Here is a 23243-nt window from a genome sequence, read left to right on the forward strand (position 1 = left end):
TATTTATCCATTTATTCATCCACCCCATGTCCATCTTTATGCTCTATTCTAAAGACTTATGGCACACTAAGCATGAAATCAATAAACCCTTTGGATAGTCTGGAAATTTCACACATCTCTGGATTTCCATTAACATGCCCAATTTAAAATGATAAATGGTATGTTTCAAAGATATCACCTCCAGTTTTTATACAGAGTTACATAATGGCCATCATCATTTTTAGTTATTTTCCCATGTCGTCCAAAAAGTATCTACTGCATTTGGCATATCTCTCTTTCTGCAATGAAACCAGTGTTATTCCCATTAATGAAAATTAAAATGAAATATGGTGTTAATGAAAAAATAATTTTGTTAGATAAAACTAAAAATTAAAAGCATTTCTGAAAACTAAAACTAAGTGAAAACTAATATTTTTAATCTTAATTTTGATATCCATCACACTAGTCTTCGTGAAAAATGTACATGCAAGCATACAGTTGCCCATGTATATATTAAATATTATTTAAAACTCTGCATTCTCAATATTAGTGTAGAGATGAGCATTGATTTCTGTGCATGTGCAAGTACTCCTCACTGCTCGCATTCGAATCTGAGGATTTCATTGTGGATTTACTTTAATTCCGCTCTTCCTTCCAAAACTGAGAGTGACTACCAAAGCCTCATCATTCACCAATGAGTTGCACTGTGTATTTCATTGGCCATAATTTACTGTTATTCAGGTATGCCTTGTTTGAAGTTTGACTGTGAGCAGCTTTTACCAAGGAAAAAATGCTTAAAATGTGCAATTTTTTTTGGTAAAAGTTATAGCTAAGTAGTTTAAGAATTAGAACCAGGGAAGATTTGTCTAACATAAATAGCCACCCCCACTATTTAGTCAGTATATAGACTGGAAAAATAGTTATCTTATTACACTAAAGAAGGTAGGAATTTCATCAATTTCGTTTGTATTTTACATAGCCATTTCTTTATTTCTTTAACGGTACCATTGCAGTGACATATTCAGCAAATGTATAGCAATCAATCAGTGCTCTCAACCAAACAGATGATACATTTATACATTAAATTTTTTCTCAGTTATTAGTATTGATGTTTCAATATGGATATTATAATGAGCCAAGAAGAGCAAGTTTCTGTCAGACAATTTTGATTAACTTCTCTACGTTTAATTCTTTATCAATAGCAAATGGTTGGACTGCAGTAATATTAATATCTTTAAAATGCCACAGTATTGCAGTTTTAACAGGGGATCATGATGTGTTGTGCTATATACAGTAAATGAAAAATGTTATTATTATTACTAGCTGACCCCCGCCGCAGCATACGGCGGTGTAAGAATAGGAACGGAAAATGGTGAGAAAGGAATTCAGAAATCTCGAAGAAAGAAATACTTCTTGAAAGACGCAGTTGTGAATAGGTGTTTTGCTGTAGATGACAGATAATGAGTCGAAAGATCTAACCTTAGAAAAAGCCACATACAACAATAGTTTTGTTGCATGTGTTTTGGACTTCCTGGAAACATGGACGGTAATATGATCATTTTGCCTACATGTACGTTATTTTCAGCCTTTGCTTGCTGTGTGGGATAGTCCTTTGTATTGTTCCACACGCAGATCTTGTTGATGTAATCTGAGATAGTTGAGGCGCACACCCTCTGTTTTAACATACGTATCTACGACGTACTGTTGGAATAGTTTGCTGCTGGAGTGCAAAATACTAAATGTATTCCTCATTAATAGTCTGTATGCATAAAACTGCCATTGAGTAAGCCTGATTCGGTTGGCGGTTCTTTTATCGGGAACATGTTGTAAATCTTTGTGCCAACCAATGTCTCCATAAGGGAATAAAAGTGGTAAACCATAGGATCGCAATTCATATTGAGCGTGGAAATCTGTTTACAGGAATTGCCTCTGGGTTAGATGCAAATGTCTCTTTCGGCAGGGGGTGGGCCATCTTCTCCAATGAAAATCACTCCAATATCGATGTGACATGTCGGGGCATTGTATCGTCATAAATCCTGCCCAGGGTTTTCCTTGAAAACCATTCGCATAGATGCTGTTGGATTGGACTGAGCGATTTCATGCATGTGTTTGTATGATTTAGCAAAGGGGTTGATGGTTCTGAGCATGGAATCTAGCTGGAGAAGTAAATTTTCACTGCATGCAGAGTTTGCTTTATTTTGTAAGTGTACTTCAGTAGCTTGCGCTATGTCAAAAACATACAGCTGTCCATATCTTGGAGAGGTAGAAGTGTTAGCGTGTAGTGGAGAGATTTGGTGATAAATTTGCCTGTGTAATTTAAAACAGTATGGTCCGTGGCCAGGAGGTTGAGTTCTCTGTGCACCCATGGAAGCAGATGCTAGAGAAGAGTTGTATTCTCGAATGTGTTCACGATAAATTACCTTCTGATGTTTGCTTTGTAAGAAGCTGTTGTAAAGACACAGGTGGCTCCCGCAAAGGTGGTAAAGCTACTTTACCATCGTGGCAGCACCTCAAGTACTTGTTGGATGTATTACGCTTAGCAGGCCAGTATAGTGCATGACAGTGTTTGCACTGCTGGTCTGGAGTCCCAATGTTGTACTCTTGGATGGGGAACAGGAATGAGGTGAAGAAGTACCTGTGGTAACGGGAAGAGGATTGTGTGTATGTCTGCCGAGACTGTGTTGGTGGACTGCATGTCAGCTGCATGTGGGCGGGACCGGTTTTGAAGAGGAGCCACAGGCAGCGTGGGGAAGGTTTTGGAAGAGGACAAATAGGAATCGAGAAATGCTGTGTCAGGTGCGTGTGGACGGGACCAGTTTTGAAGTGGAAGCAGGATGAATCAGAAGAGATATATATATAAGAGATTATTATTACACAGTGACATAAGTTTAAGTTTAATTGGTTATCTGGTCAGTTTCTGCATGGAGTTTGCATGTTCTCCTCGTGTCTATGTGGACTGACTGTGCATAATTTCAGATATTGTTTTATAGCTTACTAGAAATGTGTCATGAAGCACTTTCAGTTGCCAACATATGTTTAATCCTACATGTGCAGTTAAATTTCATCCTTCCAGTTTAGGCTTACAGGGATCTCCCCAGATTTTGCAAGTTGCTTATTAATTGAATGACCTGAGATGTTGCTATAACAGATGTGTGCAGTGCTTAATGTAAGTAATGTGCTTGTAGAAATGTACTATGTACATGAAAAACTTTCATCTGTATTTCTTCTATTACTGTTATTAACACAGTTTAAGTAATAGCTTCAAAAAATAAGCAAAGTAAGAATTCCCTAAAAAAATGTCATTTCAAAGTTTCAAAATGGGTCATCATCAGGCAATATCAAAAATGAAAAGATAAGAATATGCTTGTATGGTGATCTTCTTGCAAAGAGAATCTCATAAATAAAAAGAAAGCATATTTGAAATTAAATCATTTGTTTAAACTTGTGGCAGTTTAAACTAACAAATTACATCAGAGCACACATGTTATTTGATTCTTGCATTTTTAAAATTATACTAGAAGCCTTTAACTATGACATTATCATGAGAAAATAGAGTGCTGTCATCGACAGTAAAATTGTGCTAAATTTATAAAGTTGATAGATACAAGATGAATGATACACAATGTGACAGCTATAAAGAAAACTGTTTTTACACTTGTAAATCTGTGTCTCTGTGGATGTTTTTGGTGTGTAGTACAAAAACTGAAAGTTTATTGCTGAAAAACTAAAACGTAAGTAAAAAAAAAAAAAATACAACCATCTATACTAACAAAAGGCAAAGCCCTCACTGACTCACTCACTCACTCATCACTAATTCTCCAACTTCCCGTGTAGGTAGAAGGCTGAAATTTGGCAGGCTCATTCCTTACAGCTTACTTACAAAAGTTGGGCAGGTTTCATTTCGAAATTCTATGTGTAATGGTCATAACTGGAACCTATTTTGTCGCCCATATACTGTAATAGACTGCAGCTCGATGGCCGTGGGAGCCGGAGTTGTGTCTCGCATCATCACGCCTCCCACGTAATCACGTTAACTGACTGTGACCACAGTACATAGAGAACAAGGCAGAGCTCCAAAGAGCGCTGAAGAAAAGACTCATTACACAATTGAGAAGGCAGAAAAAGACTATCAAGCGAGTGACGCTTACAAGCATATTCATAAGTGCAGCTACTATGGAAACAAAGCACGGTGTAAACCGTAAGTTTAAATTAAGTTTGTAGACACGCTCCTTAAATTAAGTTCATAGACAGGCTGCCGCTGGCGTTTGTCATGCCACGACTAGCACGATATTCGTGGGATACAAGTTTAATGAGAGGACGCAGGGTATAAACAAGAGTTTTAATCACTTTGTAACTAAGTTAAAATTTCTAGTGAAGGACTGTGCTTATGCAAATTTTGAAAGACTGTGTTTGTGGGGGGATTGACAGTTAAGGCGGGGGGGAAAGTTACGTCAGCATCTCCCCTCCCGTTCACTTCATTTCGCTCTGAGCTGAGCTCCGCAGCTAACGTGGTCTTGCGGAAGCAACTTTGTGACGCTGCCACCAAATACTCACAGAAAAATCCACAAGTTAATACACACGCTGTCTCTAGGGTTTCTCCACACTCTGAATTCTCCAGGCACTACTGAGCATAATCTAATTTTGAGGGTTGGGACACCAATAATATTACTGAAAACCTTAACAGCCACCGAGACTTTGTAACGGCACGAGACTTCAGGTCACGTGTCTGCAAAAGAACCTAATTGAGGCAACTATTTTTACTGGTGGTTGCTCAGGGGAGGGAGTTTGTGTTCCTCGCATCTCCGTTATACCCTCTGATCTCCCATTTCAATTCAAATGCCTCCAATTTCCAGTAAGGCTCTGCTTCGCGATGACAAATGATAAGTCTCAGGGACAGACCCTACAAAAGGTTACATTGACAATTATGTTACAGCTGAGAAGCTTCGATGCATGTGCTCCATAACGCGTTAAAAAAATAACGCATTTAATCACACTTTGCATTCCAAGCAAAGGGGAACTTTTGTCAATGCATGATTTCCTGGTACATCGATTACATTGATGCACATATCAGAGCTACAAAAATGGAAGAGTCTGAAGAAAGCGCGTTGCTAGGACTGATCGGAGGCAAATTTCATTTTTGAAAGACTACCCGACGGAAGCCTTGATAAAAGCGTGGTTTTGAGCAAACTGTGCAAAAAGGAGTTTGCCTACCACTGACGCACTTCAACCTTACGGTACCATCTAAATGCAAAACATGTTACAACAAGCACAGAAACTGTGTATGATGTTAGCACTAGCAAACCAACAAAAGGTGTCGGCAGCCCAAATCTGATGAAATGACTGGCTTCAGGACCAAAATTCATAAGTCAACATCGGTCAAACTTACAAATTCTCTCGCAAAATGGATTGCTTTGGACTGTAGACCACTAACAGTGGTGGAAGATAGGGGGTTAGAAAATGTGCCACAGTTAGCGTCAGGTTATCCAACTTTCCAACTAAAGTTGGAAAGACTATTTCAAGTAAAATTCAACAGCTTTATGACACTGAAAAGCAAGCAAATTTAGATGCATTACAGAAAGCGGACTTTGTGGCTCTTACTGGGGCTTATTGGACTTCCATGACTGTTAGTAATTTTAATTACATCTAATTACAGAATGTTCAATGATCACACTGTTTTAGCCTAATGTACAAAATAATTTTGGCTAAGGTTAATCGGAGTTTAAAGGTGAAGCTGGTCAAATTACCTTTTATGTTTCTGCCTTATTTTTTTAAGAAGAAAAACTGCACTTTATGTTGAAATGTTTGTTATTATTTAATGACAATGCCATTCTGAACATGTACTTAAAGTACTTAGAATACCACTTTATTTTTAAGTCTGCCCAATTTTAGCCAGGGATGATATTTTTGTTTCTGTTTTGAACTGAAATGCAGTTTAAATGCATTTTTTTATTTTTCAGAAATTAGAAGACCTTGAGTTTATAGTATTCATGTCCATGTCTATTATTTGATTCTGTCGCCCACTAAAACCCTTTTAAATTAAAAAAAACATTTGCGCTTTGGGACAAATTTTCTTCTGTGATTACATGCGATTAATCAAAATTAATTTATTACAAAGCCTCTAATTAATTACATACATTTTTTTAATCGAGTCCCACCCCTAATATATATATGTAGATATGTATATACAGTAATCCCTCGCTATATCAAGGCTCGACTTTCAGGCTTCACTCTATCGGATTTTAAATGTAAGCATATCTAAATATATATCACAGATTTTTCGCTGGTTCGCGGATTTCTGCGGACAATGGGTCTTTTAATTTATGGTACATGCTTCCTCCGTTTGTTTGCCCAGTTGATTTCATACAAGGGACGCTATTGGCGGATGGCTTAGAAGCTACCCAATCAGAGCATGTATTACATATTAAGTAAAACTCCTCAATGATATAAGATATGCTTCCCGCGCGGTGTTTCATTGTTTGCTTTTCTCTGTCTCTCACCCTCTCTGACATTCTCTGTGCCTGATGGAGGGGGTGTGAGCAGAGGGGCTGTTTGATTGGAGGATACAGACGCTCCTCTACAAAATGCCGCTTTATCGTGGTGCTTCGGCATACTTAAAAGCACGTATTGATTTTTTGATTGCTTGCTTTTATCTCACACTCTCTCTCTCTCTCTCTCTCTGACATTCTCTGCTCCTGACGGCGCTCCTTTGAAGAGAAGATATGTTTGTATTCTTTTAATTGTGAGAAAAAACTGTCATCTCTGTCTTGTCATGGAGCACAGTTTAAACTTTTGACTAAAGGGTGTTATTTCATTTCTAGAGGGCTCTAATAATGTTAACAGTGTGGGAGAGTTTATAATGGCTTAAAATATATAAAAATAACCATACAAACATATGGTTTCTACTTCGCAGATTTTCATCTCGAGGAGGGATTACTGTATATATATATATATACAGTGGTGTGAAAAACTATTTGCCCCCTTCCTGATTTCTTATTCTTTTGCATGTTTGTCACACAAAATGTTTCTGATCATCAAACACATTTAACCATTAGTCAAATATAACACAAGTAAACACAAAATGCAGTTTTTAAATGATGGTTTTTATTATTTAGGGAGAAAAAATCCAAACCTACATGGTCCTATGTGAAAAGTAATTGCCCCCTGTAAAAAATAACCTAACTGTGGTGTATCACACCAGAGTTCAATTTCGTAGCCACCCCCAGGCCTGATTACTGCCACACCTGTTTCAATCAAGAAATCACTTAAATAGGAGCTGCCTGACACAGAGAAGTAGACCAAAAGCACCTCAAAAGCTAGACATCATGCCAAGATCCAAAGAAATTCAGGAACAAATGAGAACAGAAGTATTTGAGATCTATCAGTCTGGTAAAGATTATAAAGCTATTTCTAAAGCTTTGGGACTCCAGTGAACCACAGTGAGAGCCATTATCCACAAATGGCAAAAACATGGAACAGTGGTGAACCTTTCCAGGAGTGGCGGCCGACCAAAATTACCCCAAGAGCTGAGACGACTCATCTGAGAGGTCACAAAGACCCCAGGACAACGTCTAAAGAACTGCAGGCCTCACTTGCCTCAATTAAGGTCAGTGTTCACGACTCCACCATAAGAAAGAGACTGGGCAAAACGGCCCGCATGGCAGATTTCCAAGACGCAAACCACTGTTAAGCAAAAGAACATTAGGGCTCGTCTCAATTTTGCTAAGAAACATCTCAATGATTGCCAAGACTTTTGGGAAAATACCTTGTGGACTGATGAGACAAAAGTTGAACTTTCTGGAAGGCAAATGTCCCGTTACATCTGGCGTAAAAGGAACACAGCATTTCAGAAAAAGAACATCATACCAACAGTAAAATATGGTGGTGGTAGTGTGATGGTCTGGGGTTGTTTTGCTGCTTCAGGACCTGGAAGGCTTGCTGTGATAGATGGAACCATGAATTCTACTGTCTACCAAAAAACTGAAGGAGAATGTCCGCCATCTGTTCGTCAACTCAAGCTGAAGCGATCTTGGGTGCTGCAACAGGACAATGACCCAAAACACACAAGCAAATCCACCTCTGAATGGCTGAAGAAAAACAAAATGAAGACTTTGGAGTGGCCTAGTCAAAGTCCTGACCTGAATCCAATTGAGATGCTATGGCATGACCTTAAAAAGGCGGTTCATGCTAGAAAACCCTCAAATAAAGCTGAATTACAACAATTCTGCAAAGACGAGTGGGCCAAAATTCCTCCAGAGCTGTAAAAGACTCATTGCAAGTTATCGCAAACGCTTGATTGCAGTTATTGCTGCTAAGGGTGGCCCAACCAGTTATTAGGTTCAGGGGACAATTACTTTTTCACACAGGGCCATGTAGGTTTGGATTTTTTTTCTCCCTAAATAATAAAACCATCATTTAAAAACTGCATTTTGTGTTTACTTGTGTTATATTTGACTAATGGTTAAATGTGTTTGATGATCAGAAACATTTTGTGTGACAAACATGCAAAAGAATAAGAAATCAGGAAGGGGGCAAATAGTTTTTCACACCACTGTATATATGTGTGTACATACAGTATATGTAGATATGTATATGGATATATATGTATATATATATGTGTGTGTGTGTGTGTGTGTGTGTGTGTGTGTGTGTGTGTGTAAACTGCTCAAAAAATTAAAGGAACACTTTGAAAACACATCAGATCTCAATGGGAAAAAGAAATCCTCCTGGATATCTATACTGATATAGACTAGGTAATGTGTTAGGAACGAAAGGATGCCACATCGTTTGATGGAAATGAAAATGATCAACCTACAGAGCCCTGAATTCAAAGACGCCCCAAAATCAGAGTGAAAAATTATGTGGCAGGCTAGTCCATTTTGCCAAAATTTAATTGCAGCAACTCAAAATTGTACGCAGTAGTTTGTATGGCCCCTGTGTTCTTGTATACATGCCTGACAACATCGGTGCATGCTTCTAATGAGGTGACAGATGGTGTTGTGGGGGATGTCCTCCCAGATCTGGACCAGGGCATCACTGAGCTCCTGGACAGTCTGAGGTGCAACCTGGTGGCATTGGATGGACCAAAACATAATGTCCCAGAGGTGTTCTATTGGATTTAGGTCAGGAAAGTGTGGTAGCCAGTCAATGGTATCAATTCGTTCATCCTCCAGGAACTGCCTGCATACTCTCACCACATGAGGCCAGGAATTGTCGTGCACCAGCAGCCACTGTACCAGCATAGGGTCTGACAATGGGTCCAAGAATTTCATCCTGATACCTAATGGCAGCCAAGGTGCCTTTGTCAAGCCTGTAGCGGTCTGTGTGAACCTCCATGGATATGCCTCCCCAGACAATCATTAACCCACCACCAAACTGCTCATGCTGAATGATGTTACAGGCAGCATAATGTTCTCCATGGCTTCTCCAGACCCTTTCACTTCTGTCATGTGCTCAGGGTGAACCTGCTCTCATCTGTAAAAAGCACAGGGCACCAGTGGTGCATCTGCCAATTCTGGTATTCTATGGCGAATGCCAATCGAGCTGCATGCTGCTGGGCAGTGAGCTCAGGGCCCATTAGAGGACATGGGGCCCTTGGGTCACCCTCATGAAGTCTTTCTGGTTGTTTGGTCAGAGACATTCACACCAGTGGCCTGCTGGAGGTCATTTTGTAGGGCTCAGAGACATTCACACCAGTGGCCTGCTGGAGGTCATTTTGTAGGGCTCTGGCAGTGCTCATCCTGTTCCTCCTTGCCCAAAGGAGCAGATACTGGTCCTGCTGATGGGTTATGGACCTTCTATGGCCCTCTCCAGCTCTCCTAGAGTAACTGCTTGTCTCCTAGAATCTCCTCCATGCCATTGAGACTGTGAAGGGAGACACAGCAAACCTTCTGGCAATGACACGTATTGATGTGCCATCCTGGAGAAGTTGGACTACCTGCGCAACCTCTGTAGGGTCCAGGTATCGCCTCATGCTACCAGTAGTGACACTGACTGTAGCCAAATGCAAAACTAGTGAAGAAACAGTCAGAAAAGATGGGGAGGGAAAATGTCAGTGGCCTCCACCTGTTAAACCATTCCTGTTTTGGGGTCATCTCATTGTTGCCCTCTAGTGCATCTGTTGTTAATTTCATTAACACCACAGCAGCTGAAACTGATTAACAACCCCCTCTGCTACTTAACTGACCAGATTAATATCCCATAAGTTTCATTGACTTTATGCTATACTCTGATTAAAAAGTGTTTACATATATATACACACACATACACATGTATATACATATGTATATATGTGGATGTATATATATATATATATATATATATATATATATATATATACTGTATGTATATATATGTGGATGTATGTGTGTGTGTATATATATATATATATATATATATATATATATATATATATATATACTCAGCAAAAAAAGAAACGTCCCTTTTTCAGGACTGTGTATTTCAACAATAATGTTTTAAAAATCCAAATCCAAATAACTTTACAGATCTTCATTGTAAAGGGTTTAAACAATGTTTTCCATGCATGTTCAATTACTCATAATCAATTAATTAACATGCACCTGTGGAATGGTCGTTAAGACCTTAACAGCTTACAGAAAGTAGGCATTTAAGGTCACAGTTCTAAAAACGCAGGACACTAAAGAGACTTGTCTACCGACTGTGAAAAACACCCAAAGAAAGATGCCCAGGGTCCCTGCTCATCTGAGTGAAGCGTGCATTAGGCATGCTGCAGGGAGGCATGAGGACTGCTGATGTGGCTAGGGCAATAAATTGCCATGTCCGCTGTGAGACGCCTAAGACAGCACTACAGGGAGACAGGAAGGACAGCTGATCATCCTCGCAGTGGAAGAGCCCGGATATCAATCCCATTGAGCACGTCTGGGACCTGTTGGATCGCAGGGTGAGGGCTAGGGCCATTCCCCCCAGAAATGTCCAGGAACTTGCAGGTGCCTTGGTGGAAGAGTGGGGTAACATCTCACAGCAAGAACTAACAAATCTGGTCCAGTCCATGAGGAGGAGATGCACTGCAGTACTTCAAGCAGCTGGTGGCCACACCAGATACTGACTGGTACTTTTGATTTTGAGCCTCCCTTCATTCAGGGACACATTGTGAAACATTTTTAGTTTATGTCTTATGGTGTTGACTCTTTTAGTGTTCATACAAATATTTACACATTAAGTTTACTGAAAGTAAAAACAGTTGAAAGTCAGAGGACGTTTCTTTTTTTGCTGAGTATATATGTATATATATATATGTGTATATATATGTATTTATACTAATAAAAGGCAAATCCCTCACTGACTCACTCACTGACTGACTCACTTATCACTAATTCTCCAACTTCCCGTGTAGGTAGAAGGCTGAAATTTGGCAGGCTCATTCCTTACAGCTTACTTGCAAAAGTTAGGCAGGTTTCATTTCGAAATTCTACGCGTAACAGTCATAACTGGAACCTACTTTCATATACTGTATACGGCCATAGCGGGCAGCACGGTCGTCGGGTGAGGCGGTTGCATCTTGCGTCTTGCATCATCATGCCTCCCACGTAATTGAGTGCCTGCCCATATAAGGTAAATATTCGTGGGTGAAGGACTGTGCTTAGCATATTCATAAGTGCGGCTGCTGCGGAAATCAGCACGCCTCCCATGTAATTGACTGCCTGCCCATATAAGGCCGTTCTTCGCTGTGGTGTGTTCATTCCTTGCTTCGCCAAGGAAGCAGCCTTTTCCCAGCTTCTCCACTGTTTTATAAACGAACAACATATAAGGCACTCCTTTTTCCTTGCTTCACCAAGGAAGCAGCCTTTTTAGTTAATCCACAGGTTCTCCGCTGTTTTATTGTTTATTTATTACGATTGTCATAGTTATTGTGTGCGTATTTTACACTTAGTTTACTGTTCAGGTACCCCTTAGTTTTCTGTTCAGGTACCCATTTTCGTTTATTTAATCCGCAGCTTCTCTGCTGTTGTTTTGTTCGTTTATTACGATTATAGTTATTTAATTCCCTTTCTTTGCCTGACTGCCTGCCCATATAAGGCGCTCCGCTGTTTTTTTGTGAAGCAGCCTTTACACAGCTTCTTCGCTGTGTTATAAACGAACCACATATAACGCCGTCCTTTCTCCTTGCTTCACGGTTCTCTACTGTTTTATTGTTCGTTTCTTACGATTGTTATAGTTATTGTGTAGCTATTTTAGACTTAGTTTACTGTTCAGGTACCTATTTCCTTTATTTAATCCGCGGGTTCTCTGCTATTTTTTTGTTCCTTTATTACGATTATATTTGTTTATTGATTCCCTTCTTTGGCTGACTGCCTGCCCATATAAGGCTCTCCACTGTTTTTTTGTGAAGCAGCCTTTACACAGCTTCTCCGCTGTTTTATAAACGAACGGCATATACGGCCGTCGTTTTTCCTTGCATCGCCAACGAAGCAGCCTTTTTATTTAATCCACGGGTTCTCCGCTGTTTTATTGTTCGTTTATTACGATTGTTATAGTTATTGTGTAGGTATTTTGTACTTTGTTTACTGATCAAGTACCCATTCCCTTTATTTTTCCAACTGTACCCCTATTAACATGTCTATCGTGGTGATCACCATCGATCAAAGAACTATATGTTGCATGCTCAAGAGTGAGCTCAGCGCACAGCTCGGTCATATTACAACCAGAGGGCCGAACTGACAACATAGTATACAAAGAGATACTTAACAAATAATTTTTTGTATATTTTCCCTCAGTTTAAAAATGTTTACTTTTTTCTTAATAAAAATATTGAGGCAGTATTTCGCCGCTGCGAAGCACGGGTATTTTGCTATATGTATATATATATATATATACACACACTAATAAAAGGCAAAGCCCTCACTGACTCATCACTAATTCTCCAACTTCCCGTGTAGGTAGAAGACTGAAATTTGGCAGGCTCATTCCTTACAGCTTCCTTACAAAAGTTGGGCCGGTTACATTTAGAAATTCTACGCGTAATGGTCATAACTGGAAGCTATTTTTCTCCATATACTTTAATGGAGTTGAGCTCGAAAGCCGTGGGGTGCGGAGTTTCGTGTGACATCATCACGCCTCCCACATAATCACGCGAACTGACTGTCAACGCAGTACGTAGAAAACCAGGAAGAGCTCCAAAAAGCGCTGAAGAAAACATGTATTATATAACTGAGAAGGCAGCGAAACAATAAGAAGCGAGCGAGTGACATATACAACCATATTCATGAGTGCTGCTACTTCAGAAACAAAGCACGGTGTAAACATAAAGTTTAAATTAACAACAACAACTTTTATTTATATAGCACATTTTCATGCAAACAGTAGCTCAAATTGCTTTACATAATAAAGAATAGAAAAATAAAAGACACAATAAGAAAACAAAATAAGTCAACATTAATTAACATAAAATAAGAGTAAGGTCCAATGGCCAGGGGGGACAGAAAAAACAAAAAAAAACTCCAGACGGCTGGAGGAAAACAATAAAAGTTTCATAGACAGGCTGCCGCTGGCGTTTCACATGCCCACAGGTAATGCGGGATACAAGTTTAATGAGAGGACGCAGGATATAAACGAGAGTTTTGATCACTTTGTAACTAAGTTAAAATTGCAGGTGAAGGGGTGTGCTTATGCAAATTCCGAGAGACTGTGTTTGTGGGGGATTGACAGTTAAGTCGGGTGGGGGAGTCACGTCATCATTTCCCCTCCCATTCACCTCATTTCGCTCTGAGCTGAGCTCCGCAGCTAACGCAGTGTTATGGAAGCAACTTTGTGACGCTGCCACCAAATACTCACAGAAAAATCCACAAGTTAATACACACGCTGTCTCTACAGTTTCTCCACACTGAATCCTCCAGGCACTACTTACAAAATGTTACATTGACAATCGTGTTACGTTATTTTTAAAATGTTTCCTTTTCTTAGCACAAGCACAGCTGAGAAGCTTCGATGCATGTGCTCCATAACGCGTTAAAAAATAATGCATTTAATCACACTTTGCATTCCAAGCAAAGGGGAACTTCTGTCAATGCATGATTCCCTGGTGCACCGCTTACATTGATCAGCGCTTCAACATTTCATTTTACCCTCGCACCCCCTTGGTTTGAGAACAAGTATGAAAAAATATGAAGTTAACACAGAAAAACAGATCACCAATTGAAGCTTTATGAATAATCGATACTCCTTCCATTTATATTTTTTCCGCCACTAGCCATGATTAAATGAACAGTAAAAAAGTAATAGCGAGGGTGACTTATTCAGGCAGGCAGGCGACAGCTCAATAGCTCGAATTTGGATATAAGTAGGTTCTATTGAGTCGCCAGAAATTTCTTTGGTAGGAATGGAAGTTGAATTTACTGTTTAAATTTCTATGGTGAAGAAAAATGTATGCAATGATGACTAAATTTAACTATATAAAGTCAAAACTTGTATATATAAAGTCATTCCCGAATATATAAAGTCATTCCCGAATATATAAAGTCAAAACTTGATTATATAAAGTCACTGTCGGAATAAATAAAGTCAAAACTTGAATATATAAAGTCAGCGTCGGTATATTTAAAGTCAAAACTTGTTTCTGAATATATAAAGTCAAAACTTGTATATTATAAAGTCAGCGCTGGAATATGACTTGACTTGAACCCGGACACAGACAGACGGACATCGTTGGCTCCACCACACACCGTTTATTTACAATATATTTACAATATTTAGTTCAGTGCACGTCCCAGTGCCGCTTGCACCGTTCCCCCAAAGTCCAGGCCACATAGTCAAAATGCCTCTCTGGCCGCCTCCAGTCCTGTCTCCAGCTCCGTCTCTCTTCCACCCGACTTCCGCAATCGACTGAAGGGAGGCAGCCCCTTAAATAGGAACCCGGATGGGCTCCACCTGCTTCCCAGAACTCCTCCGTAGACAGGCCCCAGTGTGGCGGAAGTGCCAGCTGCGCACCCGGAAGCCGTCCGGGTGTCCCCTGCCGTCTTCCCCCCAGCACTTCCTGGTGTGGCGGAAGTGCTGGGCTCCAGGGATATTCAGGCACCGGGAGCCGCCTGGCGGTGGCCACGGGTCCCTACAGGGCTGGGCTACCAAGCCCTTTACCCGTGGCCCCAACATAACCAGGGCAGACGCCCCCTCGTGGTCTGGAGGAGGTACAAGCCCTCCTCCAGTCCTCCTGGGCGTCCCGGCCGGATGCCACAATGTATATGTGTATACTGTATATTTGTGTGTGTGTATGTATAGTGGTCCCCGCCCAGGAGGACGTGAGGAGGGCTTTTGCCTCCTCCAGACCGTGAGGGGCCGTCCGTCCTGGTTCTGTTGGGAGCCATGGGTCGAGGGCATGGAAGCCCTACCCTGTAGGGGCCCGTGGCCACCGCCAGGCGGCGCCCCGATGCCGGTTCATCCCGTGTGGCGCCCGGCCAGGACGCCTTAGAGGACCGGAGGAGGGCGTGTGCCTCCTCCAGACCGAGTGGGGGCATTCGTCCTGGTTAGACAGGGGACCTCGGGTACAGGGCTTGGAAGCCCAGCCCTGTAGGGACCCGTGGCCACCGCCAGGCGGCGCCCAGTGCCTGTTTATTCCGGGATCCGGCACTTCCGCCACACCAGGAAGTGCCGGGGAAGACGACCGGGGAGACACGGGCGGCTTCCGGGTGCGCAGCCGGCACTTCCGCCACACAGGGGTGTGGCCACCGTTAAGTGCCGGGAGCAGCTGGAGCCCATCCGCTCCCCATAAAAGGGGCCGCCTCCTCCAGTCAGCAGTGGAAGTCGGGAGGAAGCGGACTGAGCAAGAGGAAGGACTGGAGGCGGCCAGGAAGGCACAAAAGACTGTGGGCCTGGACTTTGGGGAATTCGGTGCGATAAGGCACTGGGGGTGCACGTGAGCAAAGACTTTGTAAATAGTGTATAATAAACAGTGTGTGGAGAAAAAATGATGTCCGTCTGTCTGTGCCGGGGCCAGCGTTCACAGTATGTATATGTATATATATATATATATATATATATATATATATATGCCAGCAACACTCATCACAATGACAAAACAATTACATTGTCAATCATGTTACATTATTATTAAAATGTTTCCTTTTCTTTTTCATTACTTCTTTAACACACTACTTCTCCTCTGCGAAGCGCAGGTATTTTGCTAGTTTGGTACATGAATGTAATGTAAAGAACTGTTAAAAAGCTCATGTGTAGTCTTAACACATGAGATTTTAATCTGTTGTCACTGTTAATGCTGACAGTTATAAAAATATCCATCCATTATCCTACCTGCTATATCCTAACTACAGGGTCATGGGGGGTCTGCTGGAGCCAATATATAATTAACAAAAATGTGGTAACACACTCTTTCAAATACCTAAAAAAAAATGTAAAATGTTTCTACTTTTGAATTGGGTAACTAAGCACTTAAGTGCACCAGGATTTTATGCCTTGCATGCATCTTGTAAGTTGTTTTAACTGGTGTTTTGCTGTTTATTTATACAGTGGAACCTCGGTTTCCGAGAGTTTTGCAAGGCGAGTAAAAATTTTTAATAAATTTTGACTTGATAAACGAGCGATGTCTTGCAATACGAGTAGTATGGATACACTTTGTCTGCTGAGCGTCATGTGATCACAACTGAGCTGATTGTTCTTCTCTCTCTCCTTATCTCGCTCGCCCAGCGCATCTCTCTCTCTCTCTCTCTCTCTCTCTCTCCTTATCTCGCTCGCCCAGCGCGTCTCTCCCTCTCTCTCTCCTTATCTCGCTCGCCCAGCTGCTCTCTCTCGCTCCTTATCTCGCTCGCCCAGCGCGTCTCTCTCTCTCTCTCTTTCTCTCTGGCAATCGTCTCCTATTCTCCATCTGAGTCTGTGTGCCTCACTCATATAGTCAACATCCGTATGAGCGTATACTGTTTACTACAGCATTGTGACTGCGTGTGTGTGCGCGCTGTGAAGTGCGAGTCCCCATCTTGCTCCCCAAAACACGAAGCTGACTCTCAGTACTTTAACACCAGCTTTATTCAGCTTGAAACAGCAACAGCGCTGTTATTATTGTAGTGGGATCTTTATAATGTTCCTTCTATGACCCATTGACGACAGGCGCTTATAGCATGTCTGCAATCTTTTTGGATGCGCTTATACGGCGAACTGCTACAGCGCTGGGAGACTGCGATTGCTTTGGGATGCTCTTCCGCGTGTGGAATGGGGTGGGGGTGGAATCCCACATGAGTTTAGAAACTCACACCAGCCATGATTCTTTTTAAAGGTAAAGTGCAGGTTAATTTGTATTATGTATTTTACTTTATATTTTGTATTTATCATTTTTACATGAATAGTTTTGGGTTGTGGAACGAATCATCTGAGTTTCCATTATTTCTTATGGGGAAATTCGCTTTGATATATGAGTGCTTTGGATTACGAGCACGTTTCCGGAACGAATTATGCTCGCAAACCGAGGTTCCACTGTATTTAAGTGTAAAGAATGTTATTGCTGTAATCTGGTTTCATGTAAATTATTGTGTTGTTCTTTAATTTGTACTTTAACTTGTGTTTTTCTTTTCAACTTGAGTTTTTTCATGTTGTGGAATTGAAATTTGCCAATTATTTTATTTTTGGTTATGTTTTGAAGAAGTTATTTTCATGCCTTACTGTTGCTCCATTTTATTTTCTATGGATGCTGCTATTTTATTTAGTGTTGCTGATGTGTTGCCATGTAGACTGTGTGCTTACATTCACCATCACCATACACTTCCTAGTTGTCCAAGATTGTGGACAAACATAAACCCTCCTCATCTGCTTTTTGTGATTTTAGTGTTCAGGTTCTTGATTTATCTGTTTTTGTCTCTGACAATAAGAGTTTTGGCTTTGGCATCTCAATCTGCAGATTTCCTAGTTCAGACCCTTGTCTGATTTATTTATTACATATTATGACCTGGCAATAACAATGGAACAATAGTTATCACGTTAGGGTGATAACTTCATATATACTAGTAGTAAAGTGAATACCATGAAGGATGTAGATTGCCATAGAGAAATTAAAATGTATTATAATGACCATTTTAAACAATAAACAGTAATTTAGTAACAATGACATTTTTAAACTTTCTTCAGCCATAAATTCTTTTAAAGGTCAGCACAGCTTTAGTCCAACAGTAAACATAGCTCTGTCTTTTTGAAACACTGCCTGTTTTATTTGATATAATTTAACTTTTTCTCTTTTCCCATATTTTCTTCTTGTAGCTCTGCAATAAGATTGTATTTGTGGTGAGCTTTGTGGGCAATCGAGGCACATTCACCCGTGGTTATCAAGCTGTTATTATGGACATGGCATTTTTGTTTCATGTCATTAATGTCATCATATGTATGCTGGGCCTCTTTGTTCATGAGTTCTTCTACAGTTTTTTGGTGAGTGAGATTTATCTTAAATATGTTGCTCCTGCAATATGTATTTTTTCATATTTGCTATATTTATATCATTGAAAATACCATAATTAATATGAGAACAAGTCTTTTGTATTTGAGTCTGTCCTGTCCAATGCAGCAACCTCCTTGTGCTGAATGCTACCAGGATAGACACCAGCTCCATATAATGGCTAAGTTGGTTAGGAAATTGATCAGACAGGTATTATTATTTAGTTTAACTGTTTTTACTGATTTAAAGAGGCATTATTGTCACATCTAGAGAGTGCAGTGAAAATTTTACTTGCATGTGCTTATCTACATGCATTGCGTCACCAGTCTCCGGTTCCATGGTGTAGGAATATGCTAAAATACATAAGAGCTTTGAAAGGATATTAAATTTAACAGAACATATTCTCAAAGAAATAAAATGTTGTTTTCTGATTTTTTCTAATCAGTGTTAAAATATATGCTAAACTGCAAAATATAGTCAGTATTAAGATATAAAAAATGTCTTTTTTTCCCCCCAGTGTTTAAAACAAGGATTTCTGGTAGAGGAGAACGTATCAAGGAAATCTTCAACATAAGATTCAACATTAGAAGTATTAGTTTATATATCTTAATTATTATTATTTTTCTTCCTAGTTGTTCGACTTGGTGTATAGAGAGGAAACTCTGCTGAATGTCATCAAAAGTGTTACTCGAAATGGACGGTCCATCATTCTCACTGCTGTACTGGCACTCATCCTTGTCTACCTCTTTTCTATTGTTGGATTCCTTTTCCTGAAAGATGACTTTCTTCTGGAAGTCGAGCACCTTCCTCCTGGTATTTACTTTACACAATACTCAGTTATTTATATATTTTGCTTCAGTAAAATATACAAAGAAGGCTACCAATTTAAAGGCTAAATACTTTTTAACTATTGTCTACTCCTGAAGAATGAAACACATTAAAATTCACCCAAAATGTTTGAATTTCCATGGGCAATTTGTTTTGGGTGAGCAAAGGGTTTGAAAAAGCATATCATTTTTCCCTTCCTGTTAAGTCATTAACACCATTCTGCTGTGTCATCTTGAACTGTTTCCCATGTGTTTACCCACTGTTGGACCCTAAAAGACGAATTCTGCTAATATATATATATATATATATATATATATATATATATATATATATATATATATATATATATGACAGCAACACTCATAACAGTGACAAAACAATTACATTGACAATCATGTGATGTTATTTTCAAAATGTTTCTTTTTCATTACTTCTTCAACACACTACTTCTCCGCTGTGAAGCGGGTGTTGCGAGTGACCCTCTATAAATTATGCAGTAATAGTGGTAATAACTGGATTAACAAAACTGTAACATGTTTGAAGGTTCTCTGTATGACTCTGTAAAGAATTAGCAGTTGTAGATACTAGATGGTTAATTATCTTCATTATTCTTCATTTTACTTAGTGCTTCGCCTTGAACTATGAACTGAAAGTCCTTCATATACATAGATGAATGCTTCACATTTCTAAAAATTAGAGGTTAATAGTTTATTGGAAGTGACTGTCTTTTAGTTGGAGAAAATTCAACCATGCTGCAACCATTTACACTGATAATAATGTCAAGGTGGTGAAAATATTTAAAACCAACCCATTATTGTAATTAATGTACATAAAGAAAAATTAAAACTCCAATCAGTACAAATTAAAGCGAAATTAAACAACGTAGCTACCACGCTATGCCTTCCTACAGTTTATTGGTCTTGAAACCGTATTTTTACATAGGAACCCTTTATCTCTTGTCTGTACCTCTCCATTCTTCTAACCTAAAGTCTAATCTAAAGTTACAGATAACAGGCAAAGAAGAAAATGATTAACAATGTAGAACATACTTAAGTATATACTCTTATACACATTTACTAGCAGGAGTACCCGGCGTTGTTCGGGAATGTATAACTGGTAAATTCCCCAAATGAAAGAAACAGAACATAGAAATAGAACAAACAGTTTTCTGATTCACATTTTGTTGTAAGTTCCTCCACTCTAGATTCTGTCTGCTGTGGCGTTTCAGACGCTCTTGAAATAGACTTTTTCCTGGCATCTGAAGTGGACCTTCCAATTCTACATGTTTTTTTCATTGGCATGGGTATATTAGCAAAAAGCAGGACGATTTTCAATTTGTTACATGGTATTATGTACGGAATAAGCACCACAGTGAGATGAATTTATCTCATTTACAATACGTCGGAAAGCAAACAAATAGCACCAGTCAGTCAGAAAGAGCAACGCAGAAATCGTACTGTGAGTCGGAAAGCGAGCAAATAGCACCACAAATCCGGAAAGCCAGTGAGAAAGAGTAGCACTGAAACTGCACTGGGAAAAATGGCGGGGAGGGGTGCTCTGTTTGTAAGGAATGTCTTTGTTGCACCGTGCTGTCATCTAACGGACGTTGGTGATGGTAACTACAGAGAGAAGTGATATACAACCGGACATGCATACATACAAAAATATATATATATATATATATTTTATTTATTTATATGTTTATTTATTTATATATCATTTTAATTAGAAACAAATAATATTCCATGCAGTTAAGTCAACTTAACAAACTAAAATTCAACCCTCACCCAAGAAAAAGAGAGGAGGGCCAGCAAACAGAGCAAATCTTTAAAAGCAGCAAGAAAAGAAGAGTATTCTTTTCCCCGGTATAGCTTATTTTATCGATAAGATACTGCCATATTTTTAAAAGCTTTTGAACAGATCCTCTAAGTTAGTATTCGATTTTTTCCAATTTCAAATAATATTGAACATCAGTTACCCACTGACTTAAATGTGGTGGGGTTGGATTCTTCCAGTTAAGCAAGATAAGTCTACATGCTAGTAGTGAGGTAAAGGCAATTACAGTTTGTCCTTCTCCACTTTAAGCCCATATGGAAGTACTCCAAACAGAGCTGTCAGTAGGTTATGAATAATTGTGACCCCAACTGTGTCTGATAGGCATTCAAAGATTTTTGTCTAAAGTTACGTTAAATTGGTGCATGCCCAAAACGTATGGTCCAGTGAGACTGAAGCTAGGTTGTAACATTCTCAGGTTGAATTTTGCCCTGCATACATTTTGGACAATTTTAAACAAGATAAATGTACTTGATAGAATCCTTCTATATAAAAGCGGTCGGGATTGTCCTGTCCCGTGAGTGCTATGCAGGCGCAGAGTTTCACACGCCCCGTCCATTTTGCAATGCGATGGGATTTGTAGTTTCGTTTTTCCAGGTAAAAGATGATTTTCTACTCCAGACTGTGCGATATCTTCTTCTTCTTTCTTACTATATAAAAGCGGTCAGGATTGTCCTTCCGTCCCATGAGTGGAAAGCGTAGCGGTATTCTGCTTATCATAGACTTACTACTTGCAGCTTGCGGTACGAAGCGACATAATGTGCTCCCATCGTTTCCTTGCTTTTTTGTGCGATGCGCTGGAAAAATAGACAAAAAAAGACTGGAAGTAATTAATGTTGATGGAGTACAAATGCCTCACCGCGTAGTAAATATCAGAGGGGTTCAAAAGGGCGACCTCAATATAGAAAAAAAAAGTTAAAATTTCATCACAGAAATAACAGAAACTACGAGTATTAAAGTAATACCGCTCAAATGCAATATAACCAAATTAATGAGTTTGTATAAAATATCAAATTGATCTACATATTGAATTGCCTTAAGAAGTGGTCAACTTAAAAGGCGGGTGAGCCTAGTATTTTAAGTTGAGTGATTGAGTGCTTTGCACATATGGAGCTAGAGTGTATTTTATGTCTTTATATTTACTTTTTTGATGGATGCCTTTATCCATGGTGACTTACAACATTTATGGTACAATTGATTACATTTCTTTTGACTTTCCAGTTGGAGCACAGGCAGGTCAAGTTGGTTGCCCAATGTCCACACAGTGCCAATAATGAGATTTAAACCCACAACCTCACACTGCCTTCCTTCATGGCTGCCTTCTACTCCTTTTCTGAAATATTAAGTGAAAGGTCTTGTCCCCACCATACCCTGGGATCTTTGAAAGAAAGGGACTTTACAATGTTTTTATATATTGTAGACATGAGTCTTCAAGACTAATCAGTATTTCTTCTGGAATAGAAATGAGTGGGTTCTGTTTAGCAAAGTTTCTAATTTAAAAGTAGTGGAAAAATTATGTTGATGAAAAGTTAAATTTGAACCTTAATTGTTTGTAGGATGCAAAAACCTTGTCTATGCAGAAATGTTTTAATCCCAGACATTTTTTAATCATAAAATACTATATATGTTTGAGAGATTGTAAAAAGGTGGTTGTCTTGTAGAGGTGCAACAGATTAAAGCTTCTCTGTTTTTAAAGTGTCTCCTACATTTGTTCTATATTCTGAGTAAATGAAGAACAATTGAATTATTAATGTATTGACAATAATTTATATTCACAGGGGCACAAAGAAGAGAATATAAAGAAGTATAGCAAGATTTTAATTCTTTTGCAGATCACTCTTGTATATATTCATCAATTTGTGTCAGTGTCTATCTTCATGTATAAACAGTGCCTATGCACAAAAATGTTTCATACTCCCGTTTCCACGTTCACATCGCGATGTATAAAATCTAAACTTGGCGTAAAGCCACGCACATTCAATCACACCAGCTCAGACCATTGCTTACACCAGCGTCAAAACAGTGCTGCTCTTCCTGTGTCATTTACCTTTATTTTTTAGATTCACATCCCTGATGCAGCTTTATCAAATACACTGAAATTAACCGTATATTAATTTTTAGTTTAAGGCATCTGATTGTAATCATCCTGTAAACATATAATGGTGCACGGAATGGCCAAACTATTCCAAATACTATAGCTACT

The 23243-nt window shown here is 39.5% G+C and overlaps 1 protein-coding gene across 3 annotated transcripts in view; it reads left to right on the top strand.

Moving 5' to 3' along the window:
• itpr2 (inositol 1,4,5-trisphosphate receptor, type 2) overlaps positions 1-23243 on the top strand; it is a 583413-nt gene that overhangs the window by 460117 nt on the left and 100053 nt on the right. For all 3 annotated transcript variants that reach the window (XM_039761551.1, XM_039761550.1, XM_039761552.1), the window contains 2 exons: positions 18208-18372; positions 19012-19192. In XM_039761551.1, coding sequence (XP_039617485.1) covers positions 18208-18372; positions 19012-19192 — 346 coding nt within the window. The remainder of the gene's footprint in view (positions 1-18207; positions 18373-19011; positions 19193-23243) is intronic.

Source organism: Polypterus senegalus, chromosome 8, assembly GCF_016835505.1.
Source record: "Polypterus senegalus isolate Bchr_013 chromosome 8, ASM1683550v1, whole genome shotgun sequence".
In the NCBI taxonomy this organism is placed as follows: Eukaryota; Metazoa; Chordata; class Cladistia; order Polypteriformes; family Polypteridae; genus Polypterus; species Polypterus senegalus.